This window comes from Rutilus rutilus, assembly GCF_951802725.1.
Source record: "Rutilus rutilus genome assembly, chromosome: 3".
Classification (NCBI taxonomy): Eukaryota; Metazoa; Chordata; class Actinopteri; order Cypriniformes; family Leuciscidae; genus Rutilus; species Rutilus rutilus.
This window is the reverse complement of record NC_140211.1, coordinates 56,014,267-56,036,893: the sequence shown is the minus strand read 5'-3', so window position 1 is coordinate 56,036,893 and position 22,627 is coordinate 56,014,267. Positions and strand designations below refer to the sequence as shown.

Here is a 22,627-nt window from a genome sequence, read left to right as displayed (position 1 = left end):
TCGCATTTGTTGAACCACGCTCTGTAAATTTATAGATATTTTGGTACTTGCATTGGTTTAGGAATGACTTGCTCTTCTTAGGTGTTCATTTATTATATATTCTGTCTAACTTCTTGATGCCTTTATTGTACTCTCATCTCTGTTGATTTAACTGTTTAAATCCGTTCCTTAGAATTCCACTGATTTTTTTTATTTATTTTTTTAATCCCAAAAATGTACATAAAATGAAAGTAATACAAGCACAGTTTGATTTTGAATGCAACACATGGATCTGGTTACTTTACAGCTGAGACGGGCAGAGAAATAAAAATAGTCAGTGTGTGAATGCTGGTGTTTAATACCAATCGATGTCTGACAGATCAGGTTGTTTTCTGTGTTTTCTGGGCCGGAGAGCAGTCGGCTCCTCTACCTCTTACTGTGGACGCTCTCTTCTTTTCTCTAAACTATTGATGCCTTGCACAGCATCACAGCATGTTCCCTATGTCGAAGATTCACCCAACTCCACAACTGAATGAGGATTAGTTTGTCAGTAGGGCAAAGAAATGGCAAAATAATTGCTGCAGAAATCATTTTATCAAGCATTCATCAAGCACAGCTATTGTAAAGAAACCCTGTTACCCATTTTTAATTAATTATAATATATTTAAAAATGTTTTTTCTTAGTTTAATGTTTATTACTAGAAAGCACACATGGTTTTTAAATGATATTCACCCATGTATTTTGTATTCAGACAACTTCTGGTAACAGGGATGAAAAAATAGTAAATAAATTCAGACATGTATTTTGTATTCATGCAGCTTTTTGTAACAGGGATGGAAAAGTGTATATATATTCAGACATATATTTTGTATTCAGACAACTTTTAGTAACAGGGATGAAAAATAGTCAATAAAATCTGAATTGTCATGCATTCATACCACTATTGGTAACCGGGATGAAAAATAGTAAATAAATAAATTCAGAAATGCCTTTTGTATTCAGACAACTTCTGGTAACAGGGATGAAAAAATAGTAAATAAATTCAGACATGTATTTTGTATTCATGCAGCTTTTTGTAACAGGATGGAAAAGTGTATATACAGTATATTCAGACATATATTTTGTATTCAGACAACTTTTAGTAACAGGGATGAAAAATAGTAAATAAAATCAGAATTGTCATGCATTCATACCACTATTGGTAACAGGGATGAAAAATAGTAAATAAATAAATTCAGAAATGCCTTTTGTATTCAGACAACTTTTGGTAACAGGGATGAAAAATATTAAAGAAAATTCAGAAATGCCTTTTGTATTCAGACAACATCTGGTGACAGGGATGCAAATACTAAATAAATATATTCAGACATGCCTTTTGTATTCAGACAACTATTGGTAACGGTTGAAAAACTGTCAGTAATTAAATTTATTCAATTAATTCACACAGACTATTGAGATAGATAGATAGATAGATAGATAGATAGATAGATAGATAGATAGATAGATAGATAGATAGATAGATAGATAGATAGATAGATAGATAGATAGATAGATACAGTGCTATGCATAAGTTTAGACACCCATGCTAAAGTTGACTAAAAAGAGGAATAAAAAATCATCTTTTGGAAATTGAACTTAATGCCTTAATTAAAAAAATTAGGAAAAATCCAACCTTTAAGGACACCAATTTTCTTTGTGAATGAATAATGCATCGTAAATAAATAAATGTTCTTCCTTAAAATACAGGGTGCATAAGTTTGGACACCCCTATGTTAAATTCCCATAGAGGCAGGAAGATTTTTATTTTTAAGTATTTTTATTTTATTTTTTGTTTAGGATAACTATGCATCCTGATAAAGTTCCCTTGGCCTTTGGAATTAAAATAGCGCCACATCATCACATAGCCTTCACCATACCTAGAGATTGGCATGGGGTACTTTCCATAAGATCATCTCTCAATGCAAATCAAACTAGCTATTAGGCTAACTGAAATAAAACCATGCCAATCTCTAGGTATAAATAAAAATCTGCCTGCCTCTATGTGAATTTAACATAGGGGTGTCCAAACTTATGCACCCTGTATTTTAAGGAAGAACATTTATTTATTTACGATGCATTATTCATTCACAAAGAAAATTGGTGTCCTTAAAGGTTGGATTTTTCCTAATTTTTTTAATTAAGGCATTAAGTTCAATTTCCAAAAGATGATTTTTTATTCCTCTTTTTAGTCAACTTTAGTATGGGTGTCTAAACTTATGCATAGCACTGTAGATAGATAGATAGACAGACAGACAGACAGACAGACAGACTAGACATATAGACAGACAGATAGATAGATAGATAGATAGATAGATAGATAGATAGATAGATAGATGGATAGACAGACAGACAGACAGACAGACAGACAGACAGACAGACAGACAGACAGACAGACACACACACACACACACACACACACACACACACACACACACACACACACACACACACACACACACACACACACACACACACACACACACACACACACACACACACACACACACACTTTGTCCTTCTGAGGTGAACTTACAATATTTGTGTGAAGATAAAGCTCATCCTATCACACTACCTTGTTAGACAAGAGTCCCTTTGATCCAAAGCAACATGCAGTGTAATTATACAATCGTCCTGAAGCGTCCTGGGGTTAAGTGTCTTGCTCAAGGGCTCAATGCTGACCGGTTCATTGTTTTCCCCCTGGTTCAAACCAGAGACCTTCTGATAACAAAGCCTGACCTTTATCGGCTAAACCCCTCCACCACGCCTTTTCTCTTAGCATGCTCCCTTTGCAACATATATTCCATTGAGTTGTGTGTGAGAAAGAACATTTATACTGCAGTTATTGAATCAGTGTTGGGCTAAGTATACACTTAACTGTCTGAAGGGAGAGAATTGACAGCGTGTGTTTTTCTTCACAGCACGGGCCGCTTCGAGGTGCTCGGCGGAGGCAGTCTGCAGATCTTCAATCTCACCGAGGAAGACGCCGGTGTGTACAACTGTCTGGCAGACAACGCCAACGGATCCATCGAGGCCCAGACTGAGCTCACGCTGAGAGGTAAGCTTAAACCTCGCTTATAAACGACTAATCAAGTGATCTTCGCCAGAGAGGCTATATGTATAAATGAACTGTTTTACAACAAAAATGAACCATCACTGAATTTACTTAAAGGGTTAGTTCACCCAAAAATGAAACTTCTGTCAGTAATTACTCTCCCTCATGTTGTTCCAACCCCGTAAGACTTTCGTTCATCTTCGGAACACAAATTAAGATATTTTTGATTATCCTCCATAGGCTTCTATGTTATTGAAACTTTCCGGCCCAGGAAGTTAGTAAAGACAATGTTTAAAGTAGTCCAAGTGACTACAGTGGCTCAACCTTAAGTTTATCAAGTGACGAGAATACGTTTTGTGTGCAAAAAAAAAAAGAAAAAAAAAGAAGACTTTATTCAACTATTGATTTTCTTCTGTGTTTCTCTGAGTGAGTTCACGTAGTGTAACAGCGCAGCGCTTCTGGGTTGACTCACTATTGGCCAGCATCACACTCATCACACACGTGATCAGCGTCGGCCAATAGTTATATTATATTAGCGTCTGCCAATATTTTCATTTTTGGGTGAGCTAACCCTTTAAGCTAGCCTCACACATCAAGATGTTAGGTCTGGCAACTCACCATAGACACGGCTCAATCCGAGGGGCGGGATAAACGGCTGTCTTTTAAATTCCCTCTGCTCGCAATAGGACAGCGCTTCAACCAAGCAGAGCGTTTTCCCAACAGCGGAGCTAACGTTAGTTGATAGATTCAACTTTTGAATCTGGCCGGCAAAACTACGAACACACCTTCCTTTTTTAAAAATGACTTAAGTGCCGTTCTTTGCTCTTTTCTCAAAGAAAAGCTTAACTCCAAGTCCTCCAGAGTCGCGGCCAAAGCCGATTCGAAAGACTGTTCTCCAGCAGCAGCCATTCTTTGTTTTCAAGTAGCAGGGAACCGTCGCAACTCTGTCATCATTATGTTAAGCCTGTCCCGCCTACTCTATACACGATGTGATTGGCCTGACCTAGTTTAGGTTTTTCCAGCTCGAAAGTCAACGGAGAGTTGCTAGACTACCCTGGCTGCAAAATAAATGTTGCTGCCGCTAGGGTGTGTCTAGATTTCTAGGCTAGCTTTAAGCTGGACTGTGATGCTATTTTCTTCTAGAAACAAACTTTGTTGCATTATTTTCCTGCCATCTCTTTAAAGCTGCTTTGAAACAATCTGTATTGTAAAAAGCACTATATAAATAAAGCTGACTTGACTTGATCGTCATGTCACACTGTAAAGCTCTCTCTATAAATCGATTGCACGGTCTGATCACACTTCAGACATGTTTGCAGAAACACACGTAGGATTCTCTGTAATTGCTCGCGCTGTAGCTTTTGGGTGGGACTTCTATTAAAGTGCATGATATTTGATTGTGTGATGATGAAAGGGACTGTTCAGACAGGTGTGAAATTACAAAGAATCGAATATAAAATGGACTGTAGATGTCATGCAGATATGTGGTGTGTAATGAGCTCTAGCCATCTGTCTGTCTGCTGAGAATTGATCCTACACTGTGACGAGATGAAAAGATGAAAGAGACCGGGAGGGCAGCCGGCCCCTACGTTCAGGCCCTTGCTTTGCCTTTGTGGGTGGGAGAGGTTTTGTGTTGGAGCGATGGTAAATCCAACAGCTCACAGAAGAGGTGCAATGCCGAACTCAAACCGAGCTCCTCTCAGGATCCAAGCGAGTGTCAAACACTCTCTCGGCTCTTCTTTTTACGTGGGCGGTTTGCTGATCATTGTGTGTGGTTGCAATGCATTTTGGTTAGAATAATATGACAAATAGGGAAGAAATTTGGTTCTGCTTCAGTGCTCTAATTAGGAATCTAGTTAAAAAGTTCAATGGATGATCCCTTGTGAAAAAGCAGTGTGTGCATATTAAACAGTACTTGCAGATAATATGTGACCCTGGATCACAAAACCAGTCACAAGTCGCACGGGTATATTTGTGGCAATAGCTTTATGTGGGTCAAAATTATCGATTTTTCTTTTACGCCAAAAATCATTAGGATATTAAAGTAAAGATCATGTTCCATGAAGATATTTTGTAAATTTCCTACCGTAAATATATAAAACATTTATTTTTGTGAGTGAATGCAGCACAATCGTGAACATAAATGGACTTTAAATGTCAATTAAAACCAGAATCAAAATGATGATTTAAATGTAAGTATTTAAAGTTTAAAGTTTGGCGCAACAGTCCAATTATTATAAAAATCTTGATTTATTGATCTTTTGTTGCGCTTTAAAGAAGTACACTTACTTTGATGTGTTGACTAACACACAAAAGCACATTTAAAAGTATTTGATTATAATTTGGGTATTCTTTGATAATACACTTAGTTGATATATATTTTAACTTCATTATTACAAATGTGTAATTACAAATATATATTTTAGTTTACCATAAATGTTTGTCGGTACATTCAACAATGCACTTTAACCATATTTTAAAGACAACAGAATTGATGTACGTAAGTCCTCCTCAACTACATGTCAAGTTCAACTAATTGCAGTTAATTTAATTTGAATTAACATGTATCAGAAAACATTACATTCAGTTCACACTTCTTAAGTATATTATTTCCATAATACTATTTTTTATTTTAAAGTATGATAAAGTGCACTTTTTTCACAAGGAGAAGTATAAGGACTGTCCATAAAAGCAAAAATACATTTATAGCCACAAGACACATGATGCATGTTGATATGAGTTATAATTGCTGAATAAACGATGTAATATTTATAGATCTATATCCAGTTTTTCAATTTCAGTGACACGTCAAGCCAGTAAACTTGGTAAGTTTGGCATAATAGTAACCAGAAAGGTATCATGTTCACTCACAGGAAACACACAACCAGACGTTAGTTTGCCTAGAACAGTAGTTTTTGCTGAATAATTCATGCTTTAACACCAGTATGAGACTCACACTTCTGCTTGTAATCCCTCTGTAATGCTGGCCCCATTGCAAGTTATTGTAACCGTGTGTGTTTGTTTTAACAAATTGTTTTAAACAGCATTAATGCTATTGATAGAGCAGTTGTATTGAATCCCGAACATTCTTGTGTTCCTGTTTAAAATGTGAAATAAAACATTCATGTCTTGTTTTGCTCATATTTCAAATGTCAACCATACGTAACTAGTCAACATGCAGAAAGTGTGAGCGGGTCAGATTGATCCGGGAACCTCTGCTCTCTGTGTGTTTGTTATAGTGAAGGTGAAATGCCCAGAATCTTATTAAACTTTGATAGATTGTCTTTTCTGAGATACACAGAACATAAGCGACTGGCTTGTATAGGCTGCTGTTATTTCTCAGCCTACTCTGAAATGCAGGGTGGATGAATGGAAACAGGAGTGTGTGTTGAGCTTTGACATTGTCTGTAATACGGCGGGAAACCTGAGACATGCTCATGAATGCAAGTGAGGCAGTGATAAGAGCTGTGTGGTCATTCGAGACGGTTTTATCATCACTATAATCTCCTTGTAGAACGTATAGGGAACGTAATCGGTCTGTGACCATGAAACAAATGCTCTGGCTTCATCTTTTAGTTGTCTCAGCACACTTTCCTCACAATTATTTCTTAAAGTCGACATCAAATCACAATTATTTACTTTCTTAATGCATGCTCCTAGTAGGGATGCACGATATATCGGCCACCATGTCGGTATCGGCCGATATATGTTTATTTTTAATGTTATCGTTATCGGCCCGATAAGAAAATTAGGCCGTTACATTAAAGCCGATAAGTACTGTATTATTTTCTTCAGATGCTCACTGCTCACCATGATGGTTTTTAATCGCTTTAAATATGATTGGAATCACTTCAAAAAAGGAAAATACAGTAAAGTGCGACATGCAAGTCTGTCATATAGGATACTTAGAATTATCATGAGAACATCATAATTGTGTGAGTGGGACATGAGACTTTTGTTTTTGTAATCAGGCACTCAAAAATGATATAAAAATTTGGATTTAGATTTATCGGCAAATATATCGGTTATCGGCTTTCAAATATAAAGAATTATCGGTTATCGTATCAGCCGAAATGTTCATATCGGTGCATCCCTAGCTCCTGGTGTTATTGTGCATGAATCACTAGTGCATATTATTTCAAAAGAATATCTTCATTAATCATCTTGCTATTTCTCTGAAATGACTTTGTTTGGCATAACCTAAGATACGTGAAAGTGTAAAATAATGTTAACCAAATAAAAGCTTTTTAAGCATGGTTTTTGGACACATTTGTAGGTAATACGGCCTTTCTAAAATCTTGACAAGTTAATGCAGAAAATGTATTCTGGTGAACGTTAATGCTACGTGAACAGTCCTCCACAACCTGCAAAACAGCGATCAGGTCTGACTGCATTTTGGTTTAAAATGCTCACTTTTCACAATCCAGCAAGTTCCTGATAACAAAATCATCTCTTGCTGTATTGTTTTTCACACTAGGAAGTACATCAGCTTAAGTAAGTAAAATAGGATTTGAATTCTGTTTCGTGTTGACTTTAATGTGAAAACTGGCTTAGTGTGGTCCTGTTGTTGTCCAGCAATAATGCAAAACACTGCAAATAATACTTTTCTTACTTAGTATTTTTGTCTTGTCTCCAGTCCAAATGCTGAAAAAGATGCATTTGCCAGAAAAGTAAAATGCCATAAGATATTATGTCTTGTTTTCTGGGGAAATAAATCAAAATTAAGTTTGTTGCTTAAAGAGTTGTTGCTTAAAAAAAAGCAAAATGATCTGCCAATAGGGTAAGAAAAATAACCTTAATTCAAACCGAAACAAGATCATTTTTCTTACCCCATTGGCAGATAATTTTGCTTTTTTTAAGCAACAACTCACTTAATTTTGATTTATTTCCCCCAGAAAACAAGACATAATATCTTATGCCCTTTTACTACTTTAGTAAATGCATCTTGATTTAACAATCTTTAGATATTTGGACTGGAATCAAGACAAAAATACTAAGTAAGAAAAGCAAGTTTTTGTACAATCACATATCTGTATATGTGTAACATTTGTACAGTGCTTCCCTGTGTATGTGCTCCTGGGCTTGAGATATACTGAGTGATTGAAACGTGAACCATCTGTCCCGTGTGGAGCCGGCTTGAGCAGGAACCCAGCAGTGTGTGACAAGTGTTTTTCAGCAGGTTGTGTGTGCAGACCTCAGCAAAACTACGGGAGCACACACTCTCAGCCATTCATCACCTTACCTCAGTCACAGTCAGTGTGGCCCTGATGCTGCAACTTATCTTACATATGCTAGATCCAATCATCTGCATTTCAGCTCAGCTTAGCTTTTTGTAGCCATTCTAGCTTTGGATGGTGATTTTGAGAATGTATACTGACAATCACAAAAATATTTATTTTCATGAAAATTCATAATCTTTATTTGCTATTTTTCCCCTTTGCTCATTGTGACGACCCATCCATCCCCCCATTCATTGTTGTATTATAAAAAAAAGAAAAGTGTGGTCTGTTTTACTGATATACAGTATTTATGAGGTCAAGAATAACAAAAACAACAAAAGGATGGGGACATATGGGCAATATGGTTTTATGTGTCATGAGTCATAATGAAAATTCATCTGGTCCTTGGCAGGTCTTAAATATGAGATAAATATAGGCTAACCTCTGATGAACAACAACACATGACATATCGCACTGTCATTATTTATTTAACGAAAGCTAGGCCAAACTGGAAAAGCCATGTGTGACAAACTAAGTACACCCCTACTTCTTCCATAAGAATTAAGAGGGTAAGAACCTGCTAATCAAATGTCTTTGATAAATTGATCATCAGCAAGAGTGATCAGCTCTCTATAAGCAGAAGTTTGGGAAGTGTGCTGGTCTAGAGCATTCAGGTGTGTGTTAAAACACAATGACAAGGAGGAAAGACATCAGCAATGATCTTAGAGAAGCAATTGTTGCTGCCATCAATCTGAGAAGGGGTATACGGCCATTGAAGTGCATTGTTCTACAGTGAGGAAGATTATTCACAAGGAGAAAACATTCAAGACAGTTGCCAATCTTTGTGGACATCCCAGCGAATTCACCCCAAGGTCAGACGGTGCAATGCTCGGAGAAACTGCAAAACACAGAACTACAATTCAGACTCTTTACAGGCCTCAGTTAACATGTTAAATGTTAAAGTTCATAAAAAAAGTACGGACAAGTATGGCATGTTTGGAAGCTTCTTCTCTCTGAAAAGAAACATGGCAGCACGGCTTAGGTTTGCAAAGTTGCATCTGAACAAACCTCAAGACTTTCTGGAACAATGTCCTTTGGACAGACAAAACCAAAGTAGAGATGTTTGGCCATAATGCGCAGCGCCTTTCAACTTCACAAACACCTGACACGCTGATGGACGCTTGATGATTTGTGGCTTGTTTTGCTGCCACAGGACCTGGGCACCATCAACTCCTCTCTCTGTATACCGAAGTATTCTAGAGTTAAATGTGAGGCCATCTGTCTGACAGCTACAGATTGGACGAAATTGGGTCATGCAACAGGACAATGATCCCAAGCACACCAGCATATCTACAACAGAATGGCTGAAAAAGAAAATAATCAAGGTGTTTCAATTGTAAGACTGAAATAACTGTAAGACTTGAGAAATTAGATAAATGCCAGGCAGTCTATTTGAGGCCCTGAGAGGACAAAGGACCTCTCTGGAAATTAACATTTGAACTCACCCGTGTGCACTATCGAGACGAAAGTCTCACCTCCGAATCATCCTAATCTACATTCCTTCTCCTCATCTCCCACTCCTTCTCTCTCATGCTAAGATCACCTGAAAAATCCATAGGTTTAATGTGAATATTTATCGAGTATTATACATGTTTAGTATCATTTGAAATGTCTCAGTGCGACTGGTACAAATGTCTGATTTCTAAATAAGTCAAACAAAAGGTAATACGGTTTTTAAGAGTTCAGAGATAACTGGCACACAAAGGAAGGTGGTCTCTAGACAAATGGTCTCATACCCCCAAAAGGTGTCAACTCTGAATGTAAATTCCCATTGTTAGCAGATGTTTTCCATGTGAAAGAGGTTCTGTCTATATTATGAAATGCAGCAAAGGGCTCTGGGCCTTTTTGTAACTCAAGTTGGCCCGTGATGTGTTAACTTAAGAGTGACCAAAACTCTCAGCACCATGTATTTTAATGTTAGGTTCGCATCTCTTCTCTTTAATCTAGAGCATTTGATGTTTTGCATTGATTATCCTTGAACTGATTATGAAATTGGCATGATACATTTACCTGACATCATAAATTATTACATTTGATTATTCTAACTGACTTTGACATTATTTTCATTAAAGAGTTAAAAAGAGTAGTCAAACATTCGCTCACTTTTAATGATGCATGGATATCATTAAAACCTTTTCATTTATGGACTCAGATGAAATCACGAGAGAAAATGTATTGCATTTAATCAAAAAAGACAGTAACACGTAAAGACCTTCCGCGCTGGTCGGATGCCGGACTTTGAGCCGATCGAGTGCGAGTTTACACAATGGCCCAGTCGTATTCCAGACCTGAACCCAACTGAAATGTTAAGAGGACTGTGCATTATACAGATGCTCACAAACCTCAATGAACTGAAGACGATTGGGCCACAATTCCTCCAGAACGATGTGAGAGACTGATACTGTCCTACAGAAAACTATTTCTTTAACTCATCGCTGCTAAAAGAGGCTCTACAAGCAAGTGAATCAGAGGGTGTATTTAGTTTGTCACCCATGGCTTTTCCATTTTGGCTTTATTTTTGTTAAATAAATAATGACACGGTGTAATATGTCATTTGTTGCTTCACATGACTGTGTAAAAAAAAAAAAAAAAAAAAAAAGATATATACACATATGCATTTTGTGCGATTTAAGGTTATGAATCATGCATATTATGTAATGTTTTGTGTGATGGGATGTGATGTAATGCATGTGATGTGTAATGTGAAATGCTTGGCTTGTGGTTGTGTGGTAGCGAATCAGGCACAACACAGGGCAACAATCCAATTACATCCTAGCAGACAGACCTGAATCATTCTGCTGCACACTACCTTGTTATTGAGATGATCTATGTCATGTTTATCTTCTCCAACATCAAATAACCTCATTTACTAATGGCAAGCCTTTGGAGGTTTTGCGTTCTCCTCTGGCTATTAGGAGCTACATACTTAGCCCCATCCTGGTGTTTAGGGATAGGATATTCAGAGGTTGAGAAGAGTCAAAACTAAGCAAATCGTGTTGTTTTCCAAAGTTATTAATAGTACTAAATTATACAGGCATTTGAATCTCTTCATCTCTTCTCAGCTTCCCCACAGTTCCTGAAGAAACCTGCCAACATATATGCTCATGAAGCCACAGACGTCATCTTCGAGTGTGAGGTCACCGGCTCACCGGCTCCCACCATCAAATGGGTGAAGAACGGAGATGCCGTCATTCCCAGCGACTATTTCAAGATCATTGTAAGTTGCCAGCTAGGACATGCTGTTGACCTTTTGTCATGAAAATGTGTGATACAGAATGCACTATAACAGCGAGTGCATATGGACATGTCTTCGAGTTGACTGCAATGTTCTTGTTTGCGTCTTTATAGAAGGAGCAGAACTTGCAGGTGCTGGGACTGGTCAAGTCAGATGAAGGTTTCTATCAGTGTTTAGCTGAGAATGACGCTGGTAATGTGCAGTCGAGTGCTCAGCTCATCATACTGGATCAAGGTACGTCTAAGATTGAATATTTTATTTATTTTTTTGCTTTTTAACTATGCACATGAACATATACATTTCCAAAACAGTCTCTCAGTATTTTACATTGATTTTCTATACCTCCTCTTTTCTTAGTCTTTTATTAACACACTTTTATGGACCAAGTCCACCACATTTTAAGAATGATCTGAAAGGTCCCCAAACTCCATCAAAAACTGTATATTTGTCCCTTAAAATATAAGTCATCTTTTCCATTGACATATTTGTTACCATTTCTTTTAGCCAACATCCTATACTTTGGTGCACAAATATTTTTTCCAATTGAAAGAAATAAGCCGTTTTGCTTGAAGAATGCATATATTTATAAATATATACTCTTTTTCTTTTTTAACTTGATTTCCTTAGGAAACAAATGTAATAGAAAAAGCAAGTGTCAGGGACATTTTCATTATATTTATGCAATACAACTGGAGTTATATAAGATTTAATATTTTTGAAAACGTTTCCCATTGGAAACCCTATTGGAAAATCCAGCTAAAACCAGCTTAAGGTGGAATCACCTGGTTAATATAAGTTCTTATATTAGTTTTAGTACACTCTCATTACAAAAAGTGTTCATAACGTCTCATTATAGATAAGGGTGCTCCGATCAGGGGTTTTGGGGACGATTATGATCACTATTGGCCGATACCAATCAATCGAAACAAATAATACTACATGATATTCAATAGAAGGCTTGAAATAGACTCAGTGGGGTTATTAGGCTATTCTTAACAACAACGTGTTTTAAGTATAAAAAAGTAAAGAGATGAGAAAGTATCATGAATAGACAACTCTTTATTTATCCATAAGCAACATGTGCAACATGTAGAGGTGATTATGAACAGCTTATAGCTTAACAAATATAGCATTCACAGAACAGTCTTTATCAACAGAACGTAATCATCATGTAAAACAACTGCATAGTTTTCACTTTATAAATTAAATACATATTAATCAATCTACTAAAGAGCAGTGAGTGATTTCTCTTTATCTTAAGTTGTTTGATTAACATTAATGACACAGACGGCATCAGGAATATTAGGCTGCTGTCACTTTAAGAGCGAATGCACGGATCCAATACACTGATACACACACAGCTTATTTCCCAGCTGTTTATGTTCACTTAAGACATAACCAATGGTGTTTAACTGAATACTCACAAAGCTGGGTATTTTAACATATTTCTGTGTGTATTTAACCGTTTAGACGCCAAAGTTCACGTTGCTTGTCCTTGTTCCACTCTGTCTCGGAGCGCACGCGCAGAAAGTCGCTTGCGTCTTACTTTTGCGGCTTAATACAGTTTTAAAAACTCTTTTTATTATCGAGCACACGAGTTGTGTCGTGTGTTTCGCGTCATCTGATCGATCTTTATAGAGACTGATTAAACTATATAAAGCTATAATCAGACTGATAACGATCGCCGCCCGATCAATCGGAGCACCATTAAATAGTGGTCCATTTAGTTGTACAAAAATATCACAACTATTAAAAAATTAAATTAAATAAATAAACATCTCAGGGAAACTGAAGGATTTGTCCATGTAGATGATCTTTCTTTAATATGAATCTAATTGAAAGTATAGTGGTTGAATGTAGTGTTGGTGTAAGTCAGGTGCATGATGCCATCTGCTGCAGCTTCCTCTCTGGCAGTGCCACCTGTTCAGTGTGTGTGTGTGTCTGTGTGCGCGCGCTCACGGCCATGTGTGTGCCATAACCGGAGTTTAATGTAAAATGTGAGGTTGCAATCATGTTCTGGATGGTTGCTGGGATATTATTTACCAACTGCCGAAGTCTCTACGATATCCTAGGTCTGCCAGGCAAAACCGTATAGCATGATATTTGAGAGATTATTCCTGTACATTCATAACTGTGAAGGACAACACATTGTAGTTAATAATATAGGGCTTTGTTCAACTCCCTGTCCTTTCGTATGAGCAATAGAAATAGTGATGATTGCCTTAGCAAAATGTAATCCAACCATCTACGAGAGTAGCACTGAATGCACAGATTTGTTGTCAGATTGTCACTCTGTTTCTGTGAAAATAGTATCTTTCTGAGTTGAAGCCCGTGTCTCTATGTATTCTCTATGGGCCTTTGATGCAGTCTTTGCTCCTCTTGTATGAAAATGGCCTATAAACACTTTATTTTGGCAGGCTTCTCAGCGTGTTCTAGTTAAAGCTGCTAGACGGGTCTGATTGGAGGCTTTTTTGAAGCCTCACTTCTCGCTGCCATCTGGACTAGCACATGGTGAACAGGAAAACACGGTTGCTTATCTTCACTTATTGTTAGAGCTGATTGCTGAGTTTATTAAGTTACAGACAGGGAGTTTGTGGCACAGTCTGTGAAACTTGCTCATTATAATTTTTTTTGTAAGGGAATAAATGCTCCCATACTCATTAGGGTAATGCTGAATTGTTTTTTCCCCTTAGCTCTAGATTTGACATGCTGTGATTGTCTTAAGCACAACTGTAGTTGCAGAGATTTTTATGTAGATTTGCTCAGATTTTCTCAGAAAGCACAGAAAAGTTATTTTAATCTGTGGTAAAAAAAAAAAAAAAAAAAATTATGAATGACAACTGAAAGAGACCTCATAACATCCTAGCAACCACCCATTATACCTTAGCAACCGCTCTAAAGACTATTCGGAACATTGTAGTTGCACAGCAACACAAAGGCAACTATTCATAACACCATTGTAACTGTAACAATGTGCGAAAGACTACTTAGAATGCCTTAGCAACTGCATAGCAACACCCTGTTGACTACCCATAACACCCTAGCAACCTCTTAACAATGTTTTAAAGACTATTCAGTGTGTCTTAGTAACTACATTTCAACACACTGGCATGGGAATCACCCATAAAACACTTGCAACAACAAAACACTGTGCTAAAGACTACTCGGAACACCCTAGCAACTGCGTAGCAACACCCTGGTGACCACCCATAACACCTTAGCAACAATGCACTAAATTCTATTAAGGATGCTTTAGCAACCACATTGCAACACCCTGGCATGGCAACCACTCATAAAAACCTTGCAACAACAGAACAATGTGCTAAATACTACTCTGAACACCCTAGCAACTGCATAGCAACACCCTGGTGACCACCCAGAACACCTTAGCAACAATGCACTACATTTTATTAAGAACACCTTAGAAACCACATTGCAACACCCTGGCATGGCAACCACTCATAAAAACCTTGCAACAACAGAACAGTGTGCTAAAGACTAATTGGAACACCCTAGCAACTGCATAGCAACACCCTGGCAACCACCCATTACACCTTAGCAACAATGTACTAAAGACTATTAAGGAAGCCTTAGCAACCAACCACATTGCAACACCCTGGCATGGCAACCACCCATAAAAGCGGCGTTCTAAAAAAATGCGGCGCTCAAGTTAAAATAAGTTGAAAAAGGTTTATAGACATTCAGTTTTTAAAGGGATAGTTCACCAAAAAAACCCCCGAAAAATAATTTACTCAACCAAGTTTTTCCAAACCTGTATGAATTTCTTTCTTCTTCTGAACACTAAGGAAGATATTTTGAAGAATGTTGGTAATCAAACAGTTGATGCGCACCATTGACTTCCATAGTATTTCCAAGCATTCCTTCATCATGGAAACTACATTGTAATAGACAAACTCAAAATCTATTTGAATATTTGTGAAGACTTTGTGCAGCACAATGAATAGAAATGTGGGTCGCCACAAGCATTAAAAGACGTGTATAGCTGGTATGAGATCAGGACGTGACCTGACAGTTTGAGCTTGTTTACTTTCCCCAGATTCATTTTAATTCCATATTTGCATGTGAATGCTTGTTTTTCCTGGCAGTGACTTATTATTATTATTAAGGATTCATGGCAACTGAAAAAATCCTAAATTTTTCATTCCGTTTTTTCTTTCCCTTCCAAAAAAAACCTTGTATGGCACAAACACCCCGCAAAAACCAATTTCCCAGCATCTGTTTCTAGACAGAGCTGCATTTTTCTGAGTGCTGGTAATCTACAGCTCGTGTGTGTGTGCGTGTAGAAGTGATGGAGTGAAGAAAAGTCGGACGAGAGCTTGGACACACTGTAGATGTCCCTCATGGGGGCTGATGGATGCTTGACTATAGTTGTTACTGGACCTTGCAAGCGGTCTCCAGTTCCAGGTATGTGTGTTGAAAAATGATAGATGAAGATACAATGTGAGTCTGAGCGCAGAAAAAGGTGATGGATCTGAGAGCATACAATGCTGATTTGGGCCATATTTGTGTTTATATCTCAGCTGAGGAGCCTGTGGAACCATAAAACATAAATAGTATGTCTCCGCTGAGGCCTCTCACTGTGTTCATGTGACACTTTAACTAGGCCTGTGTGCCAGACAGCGGAGCAAATACGCTTGGCTTATTTATGGCCTCAGAACGAGCCCTCAAGCTGCTTTCCAACATCTCTGCTTTGTTTATAAGATTCATCACTCAATGGTCGGAATATTAATGTGATTTAGTTGACGCTGCGAAGCCTGTAGCTGTTGCTTAACTCGAAGGAATTATTCTGTTTGAGAGCGAAGAAATGTAATTTCTCCCGAATAAAAAATAAACCCGTTTTTATGAGGCACCAGATTGACCGTGTTTGAAATGCGATACTAGATTACTGAATCAAGTTTCTTCAACTTCACACACTTCTATATTTCCCAGCGGTTGATTTTCTTATTAAAATAACTTATAAATCACACTGATTTGAATTTTTTTTTTTTATATATATACTTTTAAAATGGCTACATGCAGACTTATTGTTGAATACTTATCCCAGACACAAACTTTCAATCATGAATCTGAAAATCCATTATTAAAATGATTACAGGTTAATCTATGACTATAAAATGTGAAAGAAAGAGCGACTTAAACCATTGCAATAATTATTGGGTGAAAATAATTATATTAATTTTCTGTGCCATCATATTCACCACTTGGAACAAATTTGCCCCCATTTTTTATTCTTTTTTTTATACTAAGTGAAAAAGCATTAGGCTATTTTCTTAGTGATATGCTATTTCCACTAAGTGAAAATAGCGATATATATTTACACTGTAAAAATTGTATTTTCTTTGCAACGTGTAAATAGTAGTTAGATACTATTTGCACCTCAGTATTTTAGTACATTATAAGACAGTATGCAATAATAACATATTGAGTGTAAATAATTTTATTTATTAAATAAATGCTGCCTTATTAGGACACAATAAAGCCCTCCCTACACATACCCCTACCCCTACCCGATAAACACTTTATTATTAAAGAACAGTTAGGCATTTTAATTTCACATATTTTCTTCATATTTATTTAAAATAATTGCCATCCCAATCCCATGGGATGGGAAAGGGGAGCAGAACCAGTTTGGAAAAGGGCGGATTCGAACTCGCGTTAAAAGTATCTGCTACACGCCTTATTCTCTACGCCACTGTGGCTGTCGAATCATTGGTGGTTTATGTATGTTTCTCTAGTCCAACCAGACATTGGTGGGCGGAGTTAGTGTAAATAGCTCGGGCTATTTGCACGTATTATTTTTTTTCCCCTTCAAAAGTTAGACAGCAGTGTCAGTTAAAGGGTTAGTTCACCCAAACATGAAAATTCTGTCAGTAATTACTCTCCCTCATGTTGTTTCAACCCCGTAAGACCTTCGTTCATCTTCGGAACACAAATTAAGATATTTTTGATGAAATCTGAGAGCTGTCTCACTCCTCCATAGGCTTCTATGTAATCGATATCTGCCATCCCAGAAAACTTAGTAAAGACATCGTCAAAATAGTCCAAGTGACTGCAGTGGCTCAACCTTAAGTTTATCAAGTGACGAGAATACTTTTTGTGCGCAACAAACAAACAAAAATAACGACTTTATTCCACTATTGATTTTCTTCTGTGTTCCTCTGAGTGAGTTCACGTAGTGTAACAGCGCAGCGCTTCTGGGTTGTACGTCAGAACGCAGGCTCACTATTGGCCGACGCTGGTCATGTGTGTGATGCTGGCCAATAGTGAGCCTCCGTTCTGACGTACAACCCAGAAGAGCTGCGCTGTTACTTAAGGTTGAGCCACTGTAGTCACTTGGACTATTTTAACAATGTCTTTACTAAGTTTTCTGGGATGGCAGATATCGATTACAGAGAAGCCTATGGAGGAGTGAGACAGCTCTCAGATTTCATCAAAAATATCTTAATTTGTGTTCTGAAGATGAACGAAAGTCTTACGGGGTTTGAACAACATGAGGGAGAGTAATTACTGACAGAATTTTCATTTTTGGGTGAACTAACCCTTTAAGACTGAAAAACAAATATCACTTGTGAGTTTTGGTGTTCTCTGTGGTATCAACAACTGATATATATATATAGGTTTGCTGATGTACATTGTGAAATGCTAATTTGTACTGCATGAATTCTTATCCTGAACTCCCAGTGATTCAGTTTGATTTAATAATCTCATGTTTGCTCGGCATTGAAACAAAGAGCTATCGCTGTAGTCTACAAACAGCCTGAGCCCAAGCTTCTCAAAGGAGCACAGTGATATTTTTGGTACTGGGACTGAGCATGACAAATGGGACTGAAGTGCATGTCAGAGAATAACAGATTTGGCTGCGGGACTTGAGCGCGAGGGATTGGCGCAGTTTGATGGAGGTTTAGCAGGTGCAGGAGGGAATGGGGCCGATGCTTTACTGACCCCGAGGGCTGGTGTAACTGGGTATAGACATACAGTAATGACGTGCCAGATGGGCGTCTGCCTTCCCAGTGAACACACAGGATGTCCCCTGCCAGCTTCACGCTGAGACCCGTAATCCTGTGCTTTGGTGCTGGGCGGGACGTCCCGTCGAGGTGCCCGTTCCTCCTCCCTAGATCTGCGCTTTCATCTCTTTAGACTATGGAAGCAAGACGTCTCAGGAGACGAAACGCTGCTCTGCATCACGTGAGAGACCTGTTTAATCTCAACAGGGGTGTTGATGGCCTTTAATCCATCACCCTCTCATATTCATGATGTTTACTTTGAAGAGATAGACTGCTGTCGCCTCTGCAGTGGTTCAGGCTTCAGATCCGATGCACAATCGCTGCGGGCCAGCTGTATCTCCGATGAAAAATTGGACTATTGTGTACTTGGCTTCATGAATATCATATCTGCTTATTAAAAAGAAAATCCCTTGCTTTGTGTTTATTTGCTACAACAAAATGGATTGAATTGCCTAGAAAAGGCTGGAGATGTTTTTTTAAGGGCACGTATCAGGAAATATCTAATGAATGTTTTTATTTTTATTTAAAAAAAAAAAAAAAAAAGATTTATCTGATATTTTTAAGGGGTCGGAAAACTTTTTATGCGCTTCGGCCGTTCATTTTCATGGCATTTTGGGAGGCTGAAAACACAAACTTTTGAAAACGAGTTTCAAAGTGCAAGTTTTTGAAAACGATACCGTTATCGTCTCCGTGTAAACTACAAAAACATGAATGTGAATGGAAGCTTGTTTCTGCTATGGTATAACTGAGACTTTTTATCTCACAATTCAGACTTTTTTTTTTAATCATATGCGATTTACATCTCTCAATTCGGACTTTATAACTTGTAATTTTTAGTTATATCTCACAATTCTGAGAAAAAAGTCAGAATTGTGAGTGAAAAGTTGTAATTGTCTTTTTAATTTAATAATATTATAATAATATTTTAATATCACACAATTTAGAATTGAGCTATATAATTGGAATGATGATGAAAAAAAACTCCAAGATATAAATTCTGGCTTTTTTCTAAAAAGGTTTATATCAATTCTGAGAATTATGAACTTGGAATTACGAGAAATAAAGTCAGAATTGTGAGTTACAAACTCGGAATTGTGAGTTATAAAGTCTGAATTGCGAGATATAAACTCACAATTAAAAAAGTCCGTTTTTTTTCTCACAATTGTGAGTTAATATCTGCAATTCTGACTTTTTTTTCACAGAATAAAGTCTGAATTGTAAGATAAAAACTCGCAGTTGTGTGAAAAAGTCAGAATTGTGAGATAAATTACAATGACCCTTTTAAATAAGAGAAGACAGAATTGTAAGATGAAAAGTTGCAATTACATTTTTTAATTGGGAGTTTATATCTCAGTATTGTTAACTTTGTCTCGCATTTCTGAGTTAATATCACACAATTCAGAATTGTGAGCTATACAGTTGGAATTATGAGAAATAAAGTCAGAATTGCAAGATATAAATTGTCTTTTTCTCAAAATTCTGAGTTTATATCTCAATACTGAGATAATTGAGAGTTATAAACTTGGAATTAGAAATAAAGTCAGAATTGTGAGTTAAACTTGGAATTGCAAGAAATAAAGTCAGAATTACAAGATATAAATTTTCCATTTTTTCACAATTCTGAGATAATTGCGAGTTATGAACTTGGAATTAAGAGAAATAAAGTCTGAATTGTGAGTTATAAAGTCTGAATTGCGATATATAAACTTGCAATTAAAAAAAAGTCCGAATTGTGAGTTATGAACCGGGAATTGGAAGAAATAAAGTCAGAATTACAGGATATAAATTTAGACTTTTTTCGCACAGTTGTGCATTTATATCTTCAACTTTTTCACAGAATTGTGGGATATGAATCTTAAGATAAAAACTTGCAGTTTAATAAGAGAAGCCATATAGAAATATAAGAGAGTAAAACCCTAGAGATATGTGTGATTTAGCTGCCCATTTCTCCTCCGTGAACACTCCTAAAGTGTCTATAGCTCAAGAGCTGCTCCACATTTCAGCATTAGTCAACCCTGTCTGATCTCTGCCGGTGAAGAACATGAACCCTAGCATGAAAGAGTGATATAACCCACTTTTTATGTCTTCACTCAATATGAAAACCCCTTCCAGACCCCTCATGGTAATACCATGTTCCCTCAGATCAATAGTAGAGAGGTGTTAGATTTAATGCCGATGGATGAAGTGTTTTTGTGTCACGTCTCCTGTACCGTTGGTCATTTCAGTCTAACCCGTCTGTGTAAGATGAAAGAAGGAGCTCAATAAGTGGTTATTAGCAGTGCACTCTCTCCGACGGCCACATCATAAATACATGGAGGTGTCCTCATGTAGTACAATTACCTCTTTAGGATATTAATATGATTCTTGGTGACCTACATAGTATATAGTCATCATTGCTCTGAGCAACCAAGAAACTAATTTGCATACTCTCGAAAATACCGTTTACTGAGTATTAAACGCATAATTACATCGATTTAAAGCAAAAGTGGAGTTAAGAATACTCATTTTACACCAAGGGCCTTTTGACCTTTTTTCTTAGCTTCAGTGTGTATCATTAATGAGCGAAGTCACCATCTGTTCCAGTGGCACCAGCTATTGCTCTCTGCTATGAATAGAGTCGGTATTAATCTTCTGCTGTTAACCACCGTACGTCACATGACTGCATTCATCATCAGACCGGCTGAAGCTGATGATCCTGATAACATCCTAGTTGACAAATGTATGTTGTCCAAACACTTGGACATGTTAATCTGTAGCGGATCCTCACTTTTTCTTGCGTATCGGCACTTCTCGCATGTTGCCGGCACGCTGAGCGCTCACACCGAAACATTAAATCATTATACAATCAGGCTAATTATATACAGAGTGTGTTCTGAGACTTTAAAAAGCCGTACGAACTGAACAAACCAATTATGCACAAAATCCCTATTGTTTAATTTAGGGATGCACTGATATGAAAAGTTTGGCCGATATACGATAACTCGTATCTTATAGTAATACTTAGTAATAAAGCAGTAATATTTGAAAGCCGATAACCGATATATTGGCTGATAAATCTAAATCCAAATTTTGATATCATTTGAGAACCTGATTACAAAAACACAAGTCTCATAATTAAAACCCATGTCCCAAGCACACTATTATAATGATATTCTCATAATTTTATGTAGCCGATATGACAGACTTGCACTTTACTGTATTTTCCTTTTTGAAGTGATTCCAGTCATATTTTATTCAATTCAAAAACATCATGTTGAACATCTGAAGTGTCTGAAGTCTCTCAGCTGAAGGAAATAATCCATCAGCTTTAATATATCGGCCTAATTTTCTTTTTGGAAAACAATAAAAAGTGCAACTCATTTAAATTCTGTTGAGAATGTTCCACTTTAAAACGCTATGGAGAAACCCAAACATGATCTAAAACAGCCACATCAACTAAAAAGACATTACAACTGGTGGCATGTTGTAGCTATATAGTTTATATATATAGTTTAAATGTGAAGTTTGCCAGAGGAAGAAGAAAAGAGAGATTGTCACGCACACACACAAGCTGAACCAGAGATAAATGCTGAGTGATATCATTTTTTTCTCCCTGAGGCTAGACAGATGAACATTGATGGCTTGTCTTTGTGGGAAACTGTAATTGCTACAACTAATGTTTAATTTGTTCTCCGTCTAATGGATTTTGTCATTTAGGGGAAGCTATAAGCTAATGAGTGCTGCTATCAGTGTATATTATCAGTCTGTTCAGAAGAAGACATGAAGAGCACATCTCAACACAATACATCTCTCTGAAGCTGCTTTTAAACTCTCAGAGGTTGTTCTTTCATAGCTCGAGACTTCGAATGTAATTGTATAAGCGTAGTGTAGGAGTTGAGTGTAATGTCTGACGTTTTTGCGTTTTGTGTGGGTCAAGGGTATGTCGATGTTGGTTGTTGTAACTGTAAACCCGAATAAGTTGGCAAAACTCAATACATTTAAGGCAATCAGTTGCCTCAAAATATTTAAGTTTCAAAT

At 37.2% G+C, this 22,627-nt stretch overlaps 1 protein-coding gene across 13 annotated transcripts in view; it reads left to right on the top strand.

The window, feature by feature from the left end:
• neo1a (neogenin 1a) overlaps positions 1-22,627 on the top strand; it is a 172,090-nt gene that overhangs the window by 109,028 nt on the left and 40,435 nt on the right. For all 13 annotated transcript variants that reach the window (XM_084405111.1, XM_084405116.1, XM_084405122.1 and 10 more), the window contains exons 5-7: positions 2,938-3,074; positions 11,413-11,567; positions 11,699-11,819. In XM_084405111.1, coding sequence (XP_084261237.1) covers positions 2,938-3,074; positions 11,413-11,567; positions 11,699-11,819 — 413 coding nt within the window. The remainder of the gene's footprint in view (positions 1-2,937; positions 3,075-11,412; positions 11,568-11,698; positions 11,820-22,627) is intronic.